The 17,287-nt window shown below is 39.6% G+C and overlaps 1 protein-coding gene across 2 annotated transcripts; it reads left to right on the top strand.

Annotated features, from left to right (window-relative positions):
• Positions 1-392: 392 nt before the first annotated feature.
• Positions 393-9,409, top strand: LOC121789296. 2 transcript variants are annotated; one of them, XM_042187776.1, is made up of 4 exons: positions 393-612; positions 1,533-1,594; positions 3,238-4,415; positions 9,103-9,409. In XM_042187776.1, exons 3-4 carry the CDS (start codon positions 3,587-3,589, stop codon positions 9,105-9,107), a joined length of 834 nt encoding a protein of 277 aa, XP_042043710.1. In that variant the 5' UTR covers positions 393-612; positions 1,533-1,594; positions 3,238-3,586; the 3' UTR covers positions 9,108-9,409. The 2 variants fall into 2 exon arrangements, 1 of the variants encoding a protein (XP_042043710.1); XR_006048018.1 differs by lacking the exons at positions 3,238-4,415; positions 9,103-9,409 and adding an exon at positions 2,053-2,204.
• Positions 9,410-17,287: the final 7,878 nt, after the last annotated feature.

The following is a 17,287-nucleotide window of genomic DNA, read 5'->3' as shown; positions in this document are numbered from 1 at the left end:
GGTGACCGTGGGAGGTAACCACTTCCCCGGCACTTGAATGGAATGGATTGACGGGTGACCGTGGGAGGTAACCACTTCCCCGGCACTTGAATGGAATTGATTGATGGGTGACCGTGGGAGGTAACCATTTCCCCGGCACTTGAATGTTAAGATATGATAATTGATGAAAGGAACGATGAATGATGAATGGATTGATGAATGAACAAGAGATAGTGAAATCGGGTTTGTCAGATACGGCATATGTTCCAGGAAAATAGATCGAAATATCGCTTTTGAAAAAGGAAAAGAAAAATGTTTAGTGTTCTCGGACTTTTCCTAAAACCCCGAGTTCACTCAAAGAGTGGCTTGACAAAATCAGTTGTTACGAAAATATATTTCGGCACGTGTCCACTGAGTACACCAAGTACTCAGCCCTGCATATGTTTTAAAAATGTGCAGGTTGAGCAGTGATGACGGCGGGCGATGTTGAGCATAGACGATGAAGATCCTTTAATAGAATAGTACTCGGATGCGACGTGTCTCCATACACAACGTTATCTGCTCTTGACTCTTCCACTGCAGTGCAAAAGTCGAGTTTGCACTGTTTTTATCGTGCACTCTGATATATAATATGTGAGTTATTTCGGTTCAAGCTTCAGTTGTGCCACAGTTTCCCCTTTCTTCCCCGCTTCTTTCATCATCCCCTAGTCGCGATCAACCGTATTTTCTATCCTTAGAAAATGCGGTCGTGACAGAGTGGTATCAGATCAATTTTTCTTTCCGCTCTAGACCCGAGTCGCGATCAACCGTATTTTTCTTTCATCCTCCCCTAGTCGCGATCAACCGTATTTGCATACAGACTTTACAATTCATATGTAAATTATCAAACTATTAATTTGTTCTATACATATTTTGGTGTGTATGTAGTAAAGGGTTTATACGTGTACTATGTATGGAATAGGGAGTATATTATTGTTTTATAACATTTAAGGTTATGTTTAAAAAAAAAAGAGATGGAAGGGGAGGCAGTACGTGTACCTTGGGAAAAAAAATGGAGTTGTTGACTTTTATTTGCTACCGTTTTGCTTTAAATTGGAAGTATATTAATTTATAGCCTTTACTTTTCTTTTATTTTGTATTCTTTGACGGGTTACGGCAAGGAGTATATCAAAGTTATAGATACCTATCCTTTTGACCAATTAATTTGGATAATCCAAATTTATGTGTTGATTTGAAAATATATTAATGTGTGTGTATACGTGTGTTGTGATAGGAGAGTGAGTGTATACGGGGAGTGATAAGGAGTATACTTTTAAGTACTTGTTTTTCTTTTAATTTTGGTGGGCCACTTTTGTATTGGAATTTTATATACGGCCTAATATCGGTTATGACCGAGAGTTATCTATGTTGGGATTTTGGTGTTTAATTGATAAATCCGTTTTAGTATATGTGAACGAAGGATAAATTGAGCACTCACACTTAGGATGCATGCATGGTTTAAATTAATTTATTTTGCAAAGTCTGATTGTTGCATATTATATTATTTCAAAAAGGGTGAACTTGTGCACGTTGTTGCGGTTGGAACAGGAAGTGTTTGGGGAGTTAAGCTGTTGAGGTGAGCTTTCTTTTTAAATAAGGACTATGTCCTAAATACTTTTTATGTGAAATGAGGTGGAAAGTGTTTGTCTTGCCATGCTTTGTGTTTTGAATGAACCTATCTGAAGTGGCTATGCCATGTATGTTTAATCGAATTCGGGTCCCAGTAGGGCCGCAAACCCTGCTCGGACTAGTGTACACCCCGTAGATCGTGTGCTATCTCTTTGGAGTTGGCCGGTCTAGTGACTTGGTTCGTGGCCACGTTCCTTGTCATGTATGTTCAGATATGGTGATGGTGGATGTGGATGGAAAATGGTTGCGCAACCGACTTTATGTGAAGTGCTTTTTGTGTACTTGGGTTCTTTTAATTAAAACCCCCAAGGTCACTTGATTATGGCTTGACAAACTATGTTTTGGCATGTGTCCACTGAGTGCATCAAGTACTCAGCCCTGCATATTGTTTTTCTTAATGTGCAGATTGAGCGGCGATGGACGTGGAGGATGTTGAGCAGAGTTCATGGATTGTTTTGTCATGATTAATAAATGTTGGATTTGTCGTGTCTTCATACTCGGCATTTTCCTTGTCTTGAACGCTTCCGCTAAGAGTCCTTTTCTTTAGAATTGTTTATTCGTGGAGAGTCTAACTCGTTTGAAAATTGTTTATGTTCTATACTTTATTTACTTAGAGTTGGTATTATTGTTAGGATAATATTATGACGTTTTCAAAGTTAATTCAGTTATTAAACTTTTGGTCAAATGTGTATGTTTTTCCCTTTTCTTCCCCGCTTCTTTAATCCTCCCCTAGTCATGATCAACCGTGCTTTCTATCCGTAGAAAATGCGGGCGTGACAGAGTGGTATCAGAGCAATTTTTCTTTCCGCTCTGGACCCAAGAGTCTTCTTTCCTTCTTGATCTAGATTAGTATCCCTAGATCAAAATAATTAAATAATTTTTTTTTAAAGTATCAAAGGCTCAACATCCGACCATCGCGCTCAACCTGAAAAGAGGTAACCAAAATTTTTGTAAGTGATTTTGAGGTAAATATTTTGGGAGTGGAAATGATTAGTTGTTCATGGTGGAATTAGATTGGCGGAAAAAAATTTTTTGTGGAAACTTGTGAATATTTTTGGGAAATATTTGAACTTTAAGTGAAAGCATGCTAGTTCTTTTCCTATTGAGATTTTGAGAAACGTGATGTTGTTATGTGTTGAGACGTCTGGTGATAATTGTTTGTGTATGCTCGATTATGTGGCCTTTACATGATGATTTGAGTCATCACTCGTAGATACTGAAGTATGATATTATGAATTCTTTGTGTGATTGCGAACTATTTTGGATGAACGTTAGACCTTACATCATCGATTCTAGTTGTATGTAGCAACTCAATTATTGCTTCTCCGAGCATATTAAATGAACGTGGAACAGCGAACCACAGTGAATCTCTAATATCGAAAGGATAAAAGAAAAATAATAAGTATAAACGTTTGGAAAGTGCGAATGGAAGTTTGAGTGATGATAGTTAGTGTTACATGGGCATAAGTATCTTGATTTATTATACGTATTCTATAATCGTTATATATGAAAGGTTGCGTGAGAAATATTTACGAGAATGTAGTGATTAACAATTGGTGCGATCATATTAATCTACGCGTTTTGAATCAGAATGCCACCGAGACGTGGACGTGGACTTGGGCGTGGACGTGGGCCCGGACGTGGACGTGGACGCGGAGAGGAGGATCCCGTGGACCCTCAGAATGTAGAGGGAGAACAACCACCATCACCACCACCACCTCCACCCCCGCCTCAACCCAAACAATACATTGATACCTTTTTGAGGCAAAAACCCCCGCAGTTTGATGGACTGGGAGAGCCGTCTAAGGCAGAGACCTGGATACGCACCCTCGAGCGCATATTTGATTTTATGGAGTGCACCGACAAAGAACGCCTCGCATGTGTGACTTTCCAATTAACGGGGCCCGCAGATTTTTGGTGAGATACCAAGCTAAGGACCATGAACCCTGAACGCCGTGAAGCGCTTACTTGGGAGATATTCAAGGAAAAGGTGTACAATAAGTACGTTCCCATGAGCTATAGGCGAGCAAAGGTAGTTGAATTCCATACTTTGAAGCAAGGGAATATGACGGTGACAGAGTACGACCGTGCACTGTGTGAAATGACTCGATATGCTCCCGAGTTGGTGGATACAGATGAGAAAATGGCAGAAAAGTTCTGTGCTGGTCTCAAGCACGAAATAAGAGTAGCAGTGGCAAGTCGCAGAGGACTTTCATATTCTGAGATTTTGGCTTGTGCATTAGATGTGGAAGAAGCGTTGCCTAAGGAGATGACAGTAGCAAATACTACACCAGTGCCACTTCAACAACATAATTTCAGAGAAAAGAGGAAATGGGATGGAGATCGGACTCCATATGATAACAAGAGGCAGCAACTCGTCAGAAACCCACCGCAGTACGGAGGTAGGCAGAGTGCTCCCTATCAGAGGGGTGACTTTCGGCCTAGATCCCCCCAGTGTGCTAAGTGCTTTAAGAACCATTTTGGGGAGTGCAGAGAAAAGAGCAATAAATGTTACACTTGTGGTGGAAATGGCCACTTCTCAAGAGAATGCCCGAGTAAGATTATGGGAATGGGAGCAGGACAGAACAATCAAGGGTTCCGTCCGCAAGTGCGGGCACTACAAGCCGAACCGAGGGGATACTTACCCGCACCACAGCAGCAGCAGCAGCAACGTCGTCAAGGACTTCCCACTCAGGCAAGGGCATATGCTTTAAAAGGGAAACAGTCGACGAACCAGCAAGGGAATCAAGAGCAAGGAAACTTGGCAGGTATGGGCACGCTCCTCGACATGCCTATTATTGTTTTGTTTGATACGGGTGCATCACATTCTTTTATATCAGCATCATGTGTGAATACTTTAGAACTGCCTATCAATAGAACTGAACAGAGAATGAGTGTGACTTCACCCGTAGGAGGAACTATAGATATATCACAAATTTGCTCGAATGTAGAATTTACTATGGGAGAACTTAAGCTAGTTGCACACAAATTACAAGTTATGTCGATGGAGAGTGTAGATATAATTTTGGGAATGGATTGGTTGGCCGAGAATCATGTTACCATTCGCTGTAAAGAGAGAGAGATCTCTTTTCAAACCCCGGGAAAGGAGCCGACTATATTTTACGGGATTTCTATGAACCAATGCAAGTCCATAATTTCTGCACTTCAAGCGACTACTATGATGAGGAAGGGATGCCCGGCGTATCTCGTCTATCTAAGTGGAGAGGAGAAGAAAGAAAGAAGCATAGAGGATGTGGCAGTAGTGAAAGAATTTCCCGACGTTTTTCCTAACGCCCTGCCAGGACCACCACCCGATAGACAGTTGGAGTTTACAATTGATCTGGAGCCAGGATCAGCACCGATATCTAAGGCACCATACCGTATGGCGCCTAAGGAATTGGAAGAACTTAAGATACAACTACAAGAGTTGCTAGACTTGGGTTTCATTAGACCCAGTGTGTCGCCGTGGGGAGCACCGGTGTTGTTCGTAAAGAAGAAGGATGGGACACTAAGGATGTGCATAGATTATCGAGAGTTGAACAAGTTGACACTCAAGAACAAGTATCCACTGCCGAGGATAGATGATTTGTTTGATCAACTCCGTGGAGCTGGAGTATTCTCGAAAATGGATTTGAGATCGGGATACCATCAACTGAGAGTCCGACGAGAAGATGTACCCAAGACGGCTTTCCGAACTAGATACGGCCATTATGAGTTTATAGTGATGCCTTTCGGATTGACAAATGCACCGGCCGTATTTATGGACCTTATGAATCGTGTGTTCCATCCATACTTGGACAAGTTTGTCTTAGTCTTCATAGACGATGTCCTTATCTACTCAAAGAACGAGGAGGAACATGAAAAACATTTGAGGACTACCTTGGAGACGTTAAGGGCCGAGAAACTCTACGCCAAGTTCAGTAAGTGTGAGTTTTGGCTCAAAGAAGTGAATTTCCTTGGGCACATAGTGAGCGCAGATGGAATTCGAGTAGACCCCGCAAAGGTGGAAGCGGTACAGAAATGGAAATCACCAACCACACCTAATGAAATTCAGAGTTTCCTAGGACTGGCGGGATATTATCGGAGATTCATCGAGGGATTTTCTAAGATAGCGAGGCCAATGACGCAACAACTAAAGAAGGGGATCAAAGTGAATTGGACGCCGGAGTGTGAGGCCAGTTTTCAGTTACTAAAAGAGAAGTTGACCACCGCACCAATTCTCGCTGTGCCGGAGCCAGACACTAACTACGTGGTGTATACCGATGCATCAAAAGTTGGACTTGGATGTGTACTTATGCAGAATGGGAAAGTGATTGCGTATGCATCAAGGCAGTTGCGGCCGCATGAGTTGAACTATCCGACGCATGACTTGGAGTTGGCAGCAGTTGTACATGCTTTGAAGATTTGGAGACACCATCTTTATGGAGTTCGATGTGAGATATATACGGACCATAAAAGCCTCAAGTACTTCTTTGAACAAAAGGATTTGAACATGCGCCAGCGTAGATGGCTTGAGTTGGTGAAGGATTATGATTGCAGTATAAACTATCACCCAGGAAAGGCGAATGTAGTGGCTGATGCCCTAAGTCAAAAGTCTCAACCTCAATTGGCCACTTTTCTCACGAACGAGGAGAACTTGATACGAGAGTTTAGTAAAATGCGATTGGAGGTAGTGAGTGCACCCGAGACAGTGGAAGGAAGAATCGCCACCTTGGTAATGGAACCCGACCTAAGGGCTAGAATCGTGGAAGCTCAAAGACGCGATACTTTACTTGAGAAAATCCGTTCGGAAGTGAGGACAGGGGAGCAAGAATATTTTCACGAGGAGGCGGATAATGCCCTCACATTTAAGGGCAGGTTGTGCGTGCCTAGAGACGAAGGGCTTAGGAATGAAATCATGAGAGAAGCACACGAAACACCGTATACTGCGCACCCGGGGAGTACCAAGATGTATCGAGATATGAAGAGACAATTTTGGTGGAATGGCATGAAAAAGCATGTAGCGGCATTTGTGGAGAGGTGTCTAGCATGTCAGCAAGTGAAAGCTCTACATCAACGACCTTATGGGAGACTACAACCACTTGAGATACCGGAGTGGAAATGGGAGAACATTGCAATGGATTTCGTGACAGGATTACCGAGATCACAACGAGGAAATACTGTTATTTGGGTGATTATTAATCGTCTCACAAAATCTGCTCACTTTGTACCGATTCGTGATACCTATGGAGCCAATAAGTTGTCTAAGATGTATGTGAAAGAGATCATACGCTTACATGGAGTACCGGTGACTATTACTTGTGACCATGATGCGAAGTTTACCTCTAGATTTTGGATGAGCCTACAACGAGAGTTAGGCACTAAGTTGAATTTCAGCACTGCATTCCACCCGCAGACTGATGGGCAATCAGAGAGGACGATACAAACTTTGGAGGATATGTTGAGAGCCGTAGTGCTAGATCGAGGAGTAGGTTGGGAGGAAGTGTTGCCACTAATAGAGTTCGCTTACAACAATAGTTATCAGGCGACTATTAACATGGCTCCGTATGAAGCATTGTATGGGAAGAAGTGTAGATCACCACTTTACTGGGATGAAGTGGGTGAGAGAAGAGTTCTTGGACCAGACACAGTGGAAGAAATGATTGAGATTGTTCGAAAAATTCGTGAGAGGATCAAGGAAGCTCAGGATCGACAGAAATCATATGCTGATGTTCGAAGAACCGATCTCCAATTTGAGGCAGGAGATAAAGTTTTTCTGAAGGTAGCCCCGTCAAAAGGAATAACTCGGTTCGGTGTGAAAGGCAAGTTGAGACCACGATTTATTGGACCTTATGAGATTCTTGACAGAGTGGGTACCGTAGCGTATAGATTGGCGCTACCACCAAGCTTTGGGAGAGTACACAACATTTTCCATGTGTCACAATTGAGAAAGTATGTGTTCGACCCTAATCACATAATTCATCAAGAGGAGATGATGATTTTGAATCCGAATTTGAGTTACGAAGAAAAGCCCGAAGCCATTCTGGATCGGAAAGTGCAAGAGTTGAGAAATAAGTCTATTGCTTCGGTGAAGGTTCGGTGGAGAAATCATGGCATTGAGGAAGCTACGTGGGAATTGGAAGACAAGATGAGGGAGAAGTACCCAGAATTGGAATGATCTAAGCAAATTTCGGGACGAAATTTTTGTGAAGATGGGTAGATTGTAATACCCTTTTTTTTCCATCTTTTTAAGATAAGATTTTTGTTTTAAGAACGAGAGAGTGATAGACCTTGAATAAAATACCGTGTTGTTTCGTTTGGTGGTGAATGCTTGAATTATTGTTGATTAATTGTATGGTGTAAGTTGTCGACGAGTTCGACATGAGAGTCGTCGATGGGAAAATTTGGGCGTTCGTTTACAATGTACTTGGAATAACACCAAAGTACTAAAATAATAAAACACCACAATTTAATCAATGTACTAAAATTATATATTTTTTGGGCCTATCACTTTTGTCTATATTTTTTTTAGCCCATTTATCCTTATTCAATTGGGCCACTTTTAATATAGCCATTTATTCATAATTCCTATTGAATTCCTCCGGCCAACATAAATCCAAATTTATGTGTTGATTTGAAAATATATTAATGTGTGTGTATACGTGTGTTGTGATAGGAGAGTGAGTGTATACGGGGAGTGATAAGGAGTATACTTTTAAGTACTTGTTTTTCTTTTAATTTTGGTGGGCCACTTTTGTATTGGAATTTTATATACGGCCTAATATCGGTGATGACCGAGAGTTATCTATGGTGGGATTTTGGTGTTTAATTGATAAACCCGTTTTAGTATATGTGAACGAAGGATAAATTGAGCACTCACACTTAGGATGCATGCATGGTTTAAATTAATTTATTTTGCAAAGTCTGATTGTTGCATATTATATTATTTCAAAAAGGGTGAACTTGTGCACGTTGTTGCGGTTGGAACATGAAGTGTTTGGGGAGTTAAGCTGTTGAGGTGGGCTTTCTTTTTAAATAAGGACTATGTCCTAAATACTTTTTATGTGAAATGAGGTGGAAAGTGTTTGTCTTGCCATGCTTTGTGTTTTGAATGAACCTATCTGAAGTGGCTATGCCATGTATGTTTAATCGAATTCGGGTCCCAGTAGGGCCGCAAACCCTGCTCGGACTAGTGTACACCCCGTAGATCGTGTGCTATCTCTTTGGAGTTGGCCGGTCTAGTGACTTGGTTCGTGGCCACGTTCCTTGTCATGTATGTTCAGATATGGTGATGGTGGATGTGGATGGAAAATGGTTGCGCAACCGACTTTATGTGAAATGCTTTTTGTGTACTTGGGTTCTTTTAATTAAAACCCCCAAGGTCACTTGATTATGGCTTGACAAACTATGTTTTGGCATGTGTCCACTGAGTGCATCAAGTACTCAGCCCTGCATATTGTTTTTCTTAATGTGCAGATTGAGCGGCGATGGACGTGGAGGATGTTGAGCAGAGTTCATGGATTGTTTTGTCATGATTAATAAATGTTGGATTTGTCGTGTCTTCATACTCGGCATTTTCCTTGTCTTGAACGCTTCCGCTAAGAGTCCTTTTCTTTAGAATTGTTTATTCGTGGAGAGTCTAACTCGTTTGAAAATTGTTTATTTTCTATTATTTATTTACTTAGAGTTGGTATTATTGTTAGGATAATATTATGACGTTTTCAAAGTTAATTCAGTTATTAAACTTTTGGTCAAATGTGTATGTTTTTCCCTTTTCTTCCCCGCTTCTTTAATCCTCCCCTAGTCATGATCAACCGTGCTTTCTATCCGTAGAAAATGCGGGCGTGACACAACGCCTCAACACCAGATCCAAATAAAAAGACAAAAGAATCCCCATACACGGTGAAGTCATCCATAAAATTTTCAATGCATACCTCCAGTAGATCAGAGAATATGCTCATCATGCATCTTTGAAACGTCCCTGGTGCATTGCACAGCCCAAATGGCATCCTCTGGTATGCATATGTTCCGAAGGGACATGTGAAAGTCATTTTCTCTTGGTCCTCCGGGTCTACATAAATTTGAAAGTAGCCACTATACCCGTCAAGGAAACAGATATACTGCTTACCGGCCAGCCTTTCGAGCATCTGATCAATGAAGGGTAGTGGGAAATGATCTTTCCTTGTGGCTTCGATCAGTTTCCTGTAGTCAATGCACATCCTCCAACCGGTTACCAGTCTCGTCGGCACCAACTCATTTTTGTCATTTTTCACCACTTGAATTCCCGACGTCTTTGGTACCATATGGACCAGACTAACCCATTTGCTGTCAGGAATAGAGTAAATGATCCCCAGGGCTAGTAGCTTCAGCACTTCCTTAAGCACCTCCTCCCTAATGTTGGGGTTCAACTTCCTCTGATTTTCTCTGTGGGCCTTGGCACCTTCTTCGAGGCAAATGTGGTGCATACACAAGTCTGGGCTGATCCCCACCAAATCTGACAATGTCCACCCAATGGCCTTTTGATTCTTCATTAACACTCCCAGCTACTCCTCTTCTTGCTCCTTAGTTAGTCGACCGTTGATGATTACAGGGAACGTCTCGTCATCTCCCAGAGAATCATCAGCACCATCACCAACTCTTGCCCTCTTGGACCCTATGCATAAGTAGATAAAATATGTACGATTAAAATGGACTACTGAATAATAAAAATTTTATAATTATGTTCAAAGTGCATAACTGTTACTGGTATAATGTAAATAAACAACTATTAGAAGGCCCATCATGTTTACATTATTGCTTTTATTAGTATACATTATTGCCTAAGATATGTTTTAACATACTGAGTGGTCGTAATAATGTAAAGTTTAGCACAACAATGTTTACAAAAAAACTATACATTATTATCGGTAGCCTAGTGCATAATGTATCCGTCAGATGTAAACAATGTAACAGAGATCATGCCAAAAAATACAAACACAAGCCTTAATATGTTACATTATTCAAAGTTCAAGATCTCAAGCCTTAACAGAGACACAAAGTTTACCATCTTCGGTGTTAGAATTGGTCTTGAAGCGTCGCCCTCTTTTGACCACGTTCTTCCCTTTTTCCATCTGTTAGAACTGACTGGAATTTTTTTTATAAATGATAACATTAGAATTCAACAAAAAAACCCTAAACCAATCAAACAAACAAGCAACCAATCCTCAGTTATGCTGAAAAATGTAATGTAAACCAACAATTCAACGGATTACAATTCCAAAAAAAAAACCTAGGATCGAATAATCCCAGTAATGTAAACCTATGGTCGATTAATCTCAGTAATGTAAACCGAGGGTCGATTAATCTAAGTAACGTAAACCAAAAATCCAATCTTTGTTTTAAATCAGTCGAATTAATCACTTCAAAACTATAAACTTCCAATTTTGTAATGGGCTTTGGGTCGAGTCTACCGCCGCCGCCATCGTCACTTCGATTATCAAGGCCAGGTTCGATTTTCCCGACACCTCCGTTGTCGTGGAAAAGTAATCACCTAGGTGGAGATTTGAGAGTGAGGGAATGTACTGATAACAAGAAGACTAGGGTTGAATGTGTGGAGATTTTTAGTGTATTAGGTTTTCATCGATTCGTCTTCTTCGGAGTGAGAAACTAAGAGTAAGGGAAATGTGGGAGGTTGGTTGAAATTAATTGGCGCTTATTTCGGAGCATCCATTTTTGAAAATCGTCTGAATTAGTATTTTTTCCAAATATACCCCTATAATGTAATTCGGAACACATAATAATGTAACACAGATAAGGATGTAAATTATGAATCTAAACCGTCCATCAACTTAATCCTAAGGCTGGAAATACATTTGAACTTAACACTTAAAGGTCTCTTGGACCCTAATGCACCCCTATATATATATATACGGGAGCACTAGGGCGCATCCTTAGATAGAGTGCTAATGTACCTCCAATCACGTGTTGCCATGTGACACGAAAAATGCAATATTGTATACAGAAAAATGCAATATACCTTTATCAAGCTGTAAATGCATTTTCGTAGATTGCATTTTAGTTATAGGCAAATTGCATTTTATATTGTTGTGTTTTGCATGTTAACATAAATTGTCTAACATGCAAAATAAATTATATAAAAATGCAATCCGTCTATATATAAAATGCAAATAGACAGCCTATATCTAAAATGCAAAACTCAACAATAAAAATGCAATATGCATATAACAAAAATGCAATTTGCCAAAATTCATCTATAACTTCTACAAATGTTTATTGCATTTTTCTGTATACAATATTGCATTTTTCGTGCCACGTGGCAGCACATGATTGGAGGTACATTAGCACTTTATAATTAGTTAGCATATTAGTATATCCCTATATATATATAGGGTTGTATTTATACCAAACTAGTTTTAAACACTAAACACCAAACACATCATCATTTTTCGAGTTCATTACAACTTTATTTGTAGTTCATTATAAGTTTGTTATTAGTTCATTATTATGAACTCCAGGTTATCTTATAATGATGTTGTTCGACGTTTAAGTTTAAGAGTGGTTTGGTATTGATCACAGTCCTATATATATAGGTCCATGATCAATTGAGATTTTTTAAGCTAATTGAGAAATGAGATGCAATCTCAGCCACTCATTTTTATTAAATGAGTGGTCCAGATTTTGCCACACCAAAAATATTTTAAAATTAATTTATTATGAAAGGGTATAATGGTAATTTAAGTTAGAAATAAAAATGAGTGGTCCAGATTTTGCCACACAAAAAATATTTTTAAATTAATTTATTATGAAAGGGTATAATGGTAATTTAAGTTAGAAATAAATGAAACACGCGTGGTTTCCAGCACTCCAATTCCATTCCTAATTTTCCTCCAATTCCATTCCCAAATTTCCTCCATTAAAGCAACGCCTGCACCAAATCTTCAACCAATTAGCCAATGGAAGGCGTTTCCGCCACTGTCTACCGAGGAAGCTCATGAGAAGATTATCCAAAGTAGGTGACTCATCGCAGTAGTGGCTGCTCAGATCGGAGTCGCTGCGGAAGCGCTCCTCCTCCGGCGGCATTCCGGAGGGGCACCTGCCGGTGTATGTCGGCGACGAGATGGAGCGATTCGTGGTGAGCGCGGAGCCTGACGTCAATATTTCTTTTCCAATTTTCAGGTTAGCATTCCCCGATTTTACCGATTCATTCATGAACTCCATCGATCTCCAGCCGAAATTGATTTCAGATGTGGATGGTGGCGGTGACGGAGACAACGCGGCAGCGGATAGAAGGGATGGGGATTTGAGAGATGCTTTTGATGTGCTATTTTTTAGTTATTGACATTTTAATACGAGTTGTTGACATTTGATTCGCTACTGATATGTGAATTACAAGTGTTGTTTTTTAGTTCTTGACATTTTAATACGAGTTGTTGACATTTGATATTCTCGCCATTGATATGTGAACTATAAGTGTTTTTTTTAGTTGTTGACATTTTAATACGAGTTGTTGACATTTGATATTCTCGGTATTGATATGTGAATTATAAGTTTTATTTTTTAGTTGTTGACATTTTAGTACGAGCTGTTGACATTTGATATTCTCGGTATTTATCACGACCGCCCATACTAGGGGTACCACAAACGCGGCGATCGTGACCGACATGCATGGATAACGTTTTTAAAAGAAAATCCTAATTAACTTAAAGGAAGAAAGACATTTTAGTTTAAAGAAGTTTAAGGTTAAAATTTTACTATCACTTAGAAAAGGCTTATAATAAATACTTTTAAAAGAAAAAAACGGAGAAAATAACTTAAAGAAAACCAATTAACTTCTAAAGTAGACCATTTAATTTAATTCACGAGAACACCATTTTCAAAAGATAACGTAATTACTTGGTGAAAACCTAACACAACCATACATGTTCAACCACAGTACGAAAAGATTAAAGTCTTGAGACATAGTTTAAAATATAGCAGCGGAAAATAAGGTTTAAAGAGAGTCAAGGATCACGCCTATGTATGAAGACACAACGCGTCCTAAGGCTAGCTCAACATCCTTCGCAACATCCTGCTCAACCTGCAAAATTTTAAAAGAAATTGCAGGGCTGAGTACTTGTTGTACTCAATGGGCTCATGCCGAAAACATTTTATATAGTTATGTCATCCATATCAGTGATCTCGAGTTTTTATATGTGATTAAGAAATTACCACGAGAACACAAAAACATTTCATAGACTGGCCAGTCAAATAATCTCCCCACTTTCTCAACAATCCATCAATCACAATCATCATTCCATGTGCGACGAAAGTGTGGCCACACTATTCGCCCACGAGACCGGCCGACTAGCAAGGACGGCTCACGATCCCACCAGTGTACACAGCCTGATAGGGTTTGCGGCCCTACTCAGACCCGAATTCGTTTCACAACACAGCCATATAGCCTAACGGAGTAAACTCAGACGAACTAGGCATCAGGCACACAATCTCAATCAAAACAAACCATGGTATGACATAACAAGTTAAACCACCCTTATAACGCCACATAGTATTTTCGGAAAAATAAAGAGATTTGAAAAGAAAGCCCACCTCGTTCGCTTATCAATTCACAATCCAACTTATGGCAACTCTCGTTCCTCGAGTTCACGAATACACAATCACCCTTGTCAACGACAACACAAGTCAGCCTTCCACAAAAATCATACTACTATGCATGTCCTATCGTTTCTCTCTCATCGTTTTTCTCAATTAACCCAACCCAAAGTTCGTCACAAAGACGGAAAAACACACCGTAATATATTTCAACTTATCACCCGTGATCACATCATTAGGCACGTTCCTTGGACATACATACATCATATAATACTTTTAAACTTGAAAATAAGTGTCATTTTATCAAGGCAGAAAACTGGCAGAACTGCGCGACCGTTTTGTAAAAATCACCATAAATTCACCCGACCTCAAAAGATGCTAAATTTTGGTAACAATACAGAGGACACATTCAAGTACATCCATGAAAATTTTCACACTGAAATCACGTCATTTAGTCAGTCATATCATATATTGAACTCTCTAGTCGGAACATACATTTTCTGACAGTATTGCGCAGTTCATTTGAGAAATTCACCATAAATTCGTACGATGCCCAAAAAGGCTGAAAATTTAACACAACACAGAAGACACTTCGGTTTTCATATAGTTCAAGAATCACATCGATCGGAGGTCATTTGGTCAGTCAAACAGAAAACGAAACATTCATGGCGAGAACTCACGTTTCTGGCAGATTTGCGCAGTCAACTTCAAAAATTTATTAAAAATTCATTTTTCGATAAAACGGCCTGAAATTCACACGAGACACAGAAAACACCTTGAAGTTTACTCAGTAAAAGTTTCGTAGCAAAATTCGTTCGTTTGATGGGTCGAATACAGATCATAAGTCACTGGTCATGCATCACAGATTTCTGGTTCAAATTCGAAAATAGGGTTTTTAAAACTTCCACAACACAACCACCGATTTTCCATGCTCGAAAACACCAAATCATGCTTACACGTTCCTCATACACAATTTGCATACAACTCATATTATTCACCAATTAATTCAAATTCAACTTCACATGAATTCAATAAAAAAAACACATAACTATCAAAGTTCTTATGAAATCACACTTTCCCACGATTAAATTTTCGATCTATCAATCCTACACCCTCTATATGCATGTAGGATTCAAGAATGAAGTTTCAACGAAGAAGATGAGAAGAAAGACTTAGTTATACCTTCTTGAATCAAGAAAACAAACGGTAGAAACAAACGTTGACACGATTCACCGGAAATTTTTGAAAAATCCACTCCAATTGAAGCAAGAACAATGGTGGAGGAAGTTTTTGGAGAGGATGTGGAGAGGGGGAGGAGAGGCACGAAATTTTATGAGGGAGGTGGGGGCTAGGGTTTAGTTTAGGTGATTATATAGTCCTAGGTTTAATCCCATTAATTAATTAATTGTGGAGGAATAAAACAGAGGCCAATAAAATAAAATCCCACAATTAAAAGGAAGACAAGTATTTCGAAAATTATGGATATAAATTCAATAAGGAAATTATTTAGTATTTACTTGGAGATAAATAGATTCACAATTTAGGAAATAAAACGATGTATATTCCATAAACAAGGGAACAAAATAAATTAAATCTCCAAGTAGGAAATAAAAGGAGGGGGCGAAAATTAGTAGGGTGCACAAGGAAATTTTTAAATCCTCAATTAAATAATAATAGGGTTTAAATTTGGTAATTTCTTTATAGGAAAATACTCCCATAAAATAGGTAACAATTAAATAAATTTCCACAAGGAAATTATTCAACTCTTAATTTAATTGGGGTGAGGGAATAAAATGTGACAAGATTTAATTGGATTTAATTTGGATAAATATCCCAAAACAATTAATAAAATCCAAGAAAGAGAATATAGTTTCCAATAATTGGAGGGGGCCGAAATAGCCACTTTATTTGGCTAGAACAAAATGCATGATTTACTTAATTAATCACCCACATTGAATAATATAAATAACACTTTATTCCAAATCACTCATGACAATTTATTCCACATAGTCAACTCAATCAAGTAGGAACAATTAAATTTCATAAATGAAATTTCCAATCGACATATTAAAATAAAAGTATTTTTTTTTTTTTGGGATGTTACATCCTTCCCCTCTTAACAAAAATTTCGTCCCGAAATTTTGACCGTCTCACATAAACAACTCGGGGTATTTTTCTTTCATACTTTCTTCTAACTCCCACGTGGCTTCCTCGGAACCATGGTGTTTCCACCATACTTTCACGGATGCTATTGACTTGTTTCGCAACTATTGCACCTTCCGATCTAAGATTGCCTCTGGCCTTTCCTCGTAGTTCATGTCGGGGGTAAGGATCACCTCCTCTTGATGAATCACATGGTTGGGGTTGAACACGTACTTGCGCAACTGCGACATATGGAACACGTTGTGCACATTCCCAAAACTGGGAGGTAACGCCAAACGGTACGCTACATGACATACTTCATCGATAATCTCGTACGGCCCTACAAAACGCGGTTTCAGCTTGCCCTTCACTCCAAGTCTCACAACTCCTCTCGTCGGGGATACTTTCAGGAACACTTTGTCACCAACGTCGAATTTGATTTCCGTTCGACGCACGTCAGCATACGACTTCTGCCTATCTTGGGCTTCCTTGATCCTTGCGCGGATATGATGCACAATTTCGGTCATCTCCTTTATAGCGTCGGGTCCTAACATCTTCCTCTCACTAACTTCATCCCAATAAAGTGGGGATTGACACTTCCTGCCATACAAGACTTCATATGGAGCCATATCGATCGTCGCTTGATAGCTATTGTTGTAGGCGAAATCAACCAACGGTAGAACAGTTTCCCAACTTTCCCCTCGATCTAAGACAACGGCTGGCAACATATCCTCAAGCGTTTGAATCGTCCTCTCTGACTGTCCGTCCGATTGCGGGTGATAAGCAGTGCTGAAGTTTAGTTGTGTGCCCAATTCTCGTTGCAAACTCATCCAAAACTTTGATGTGAACTTCGTATCGTGGTCGGACACATTGGTCTTTGGCACTCCATGCAAACGTACAATCTCGCTCACGTAGAGCTTAGCTAACTTGT

Source organism: Salvia splendens, unplaced genomic scaffold, assembly GCF_004379255.2.
Source record: "Salvia splendens isolate huo1 unplaced genomic scaffold, SspV2 ctg202, whole genome shotgun sequence".
Taxonomy (NCBI): Eukaryota; Viridiplantae; Streptophyta; class Magnoliopsida; order Lamiales; family Lamiaceae; genus Salvia; species Salvia splendens.
The sequence above is the reverse complement of the archived record's forward strand: the minus strand, read 5'-3'. Positions and strand labels throughout refer to the sequence as shown.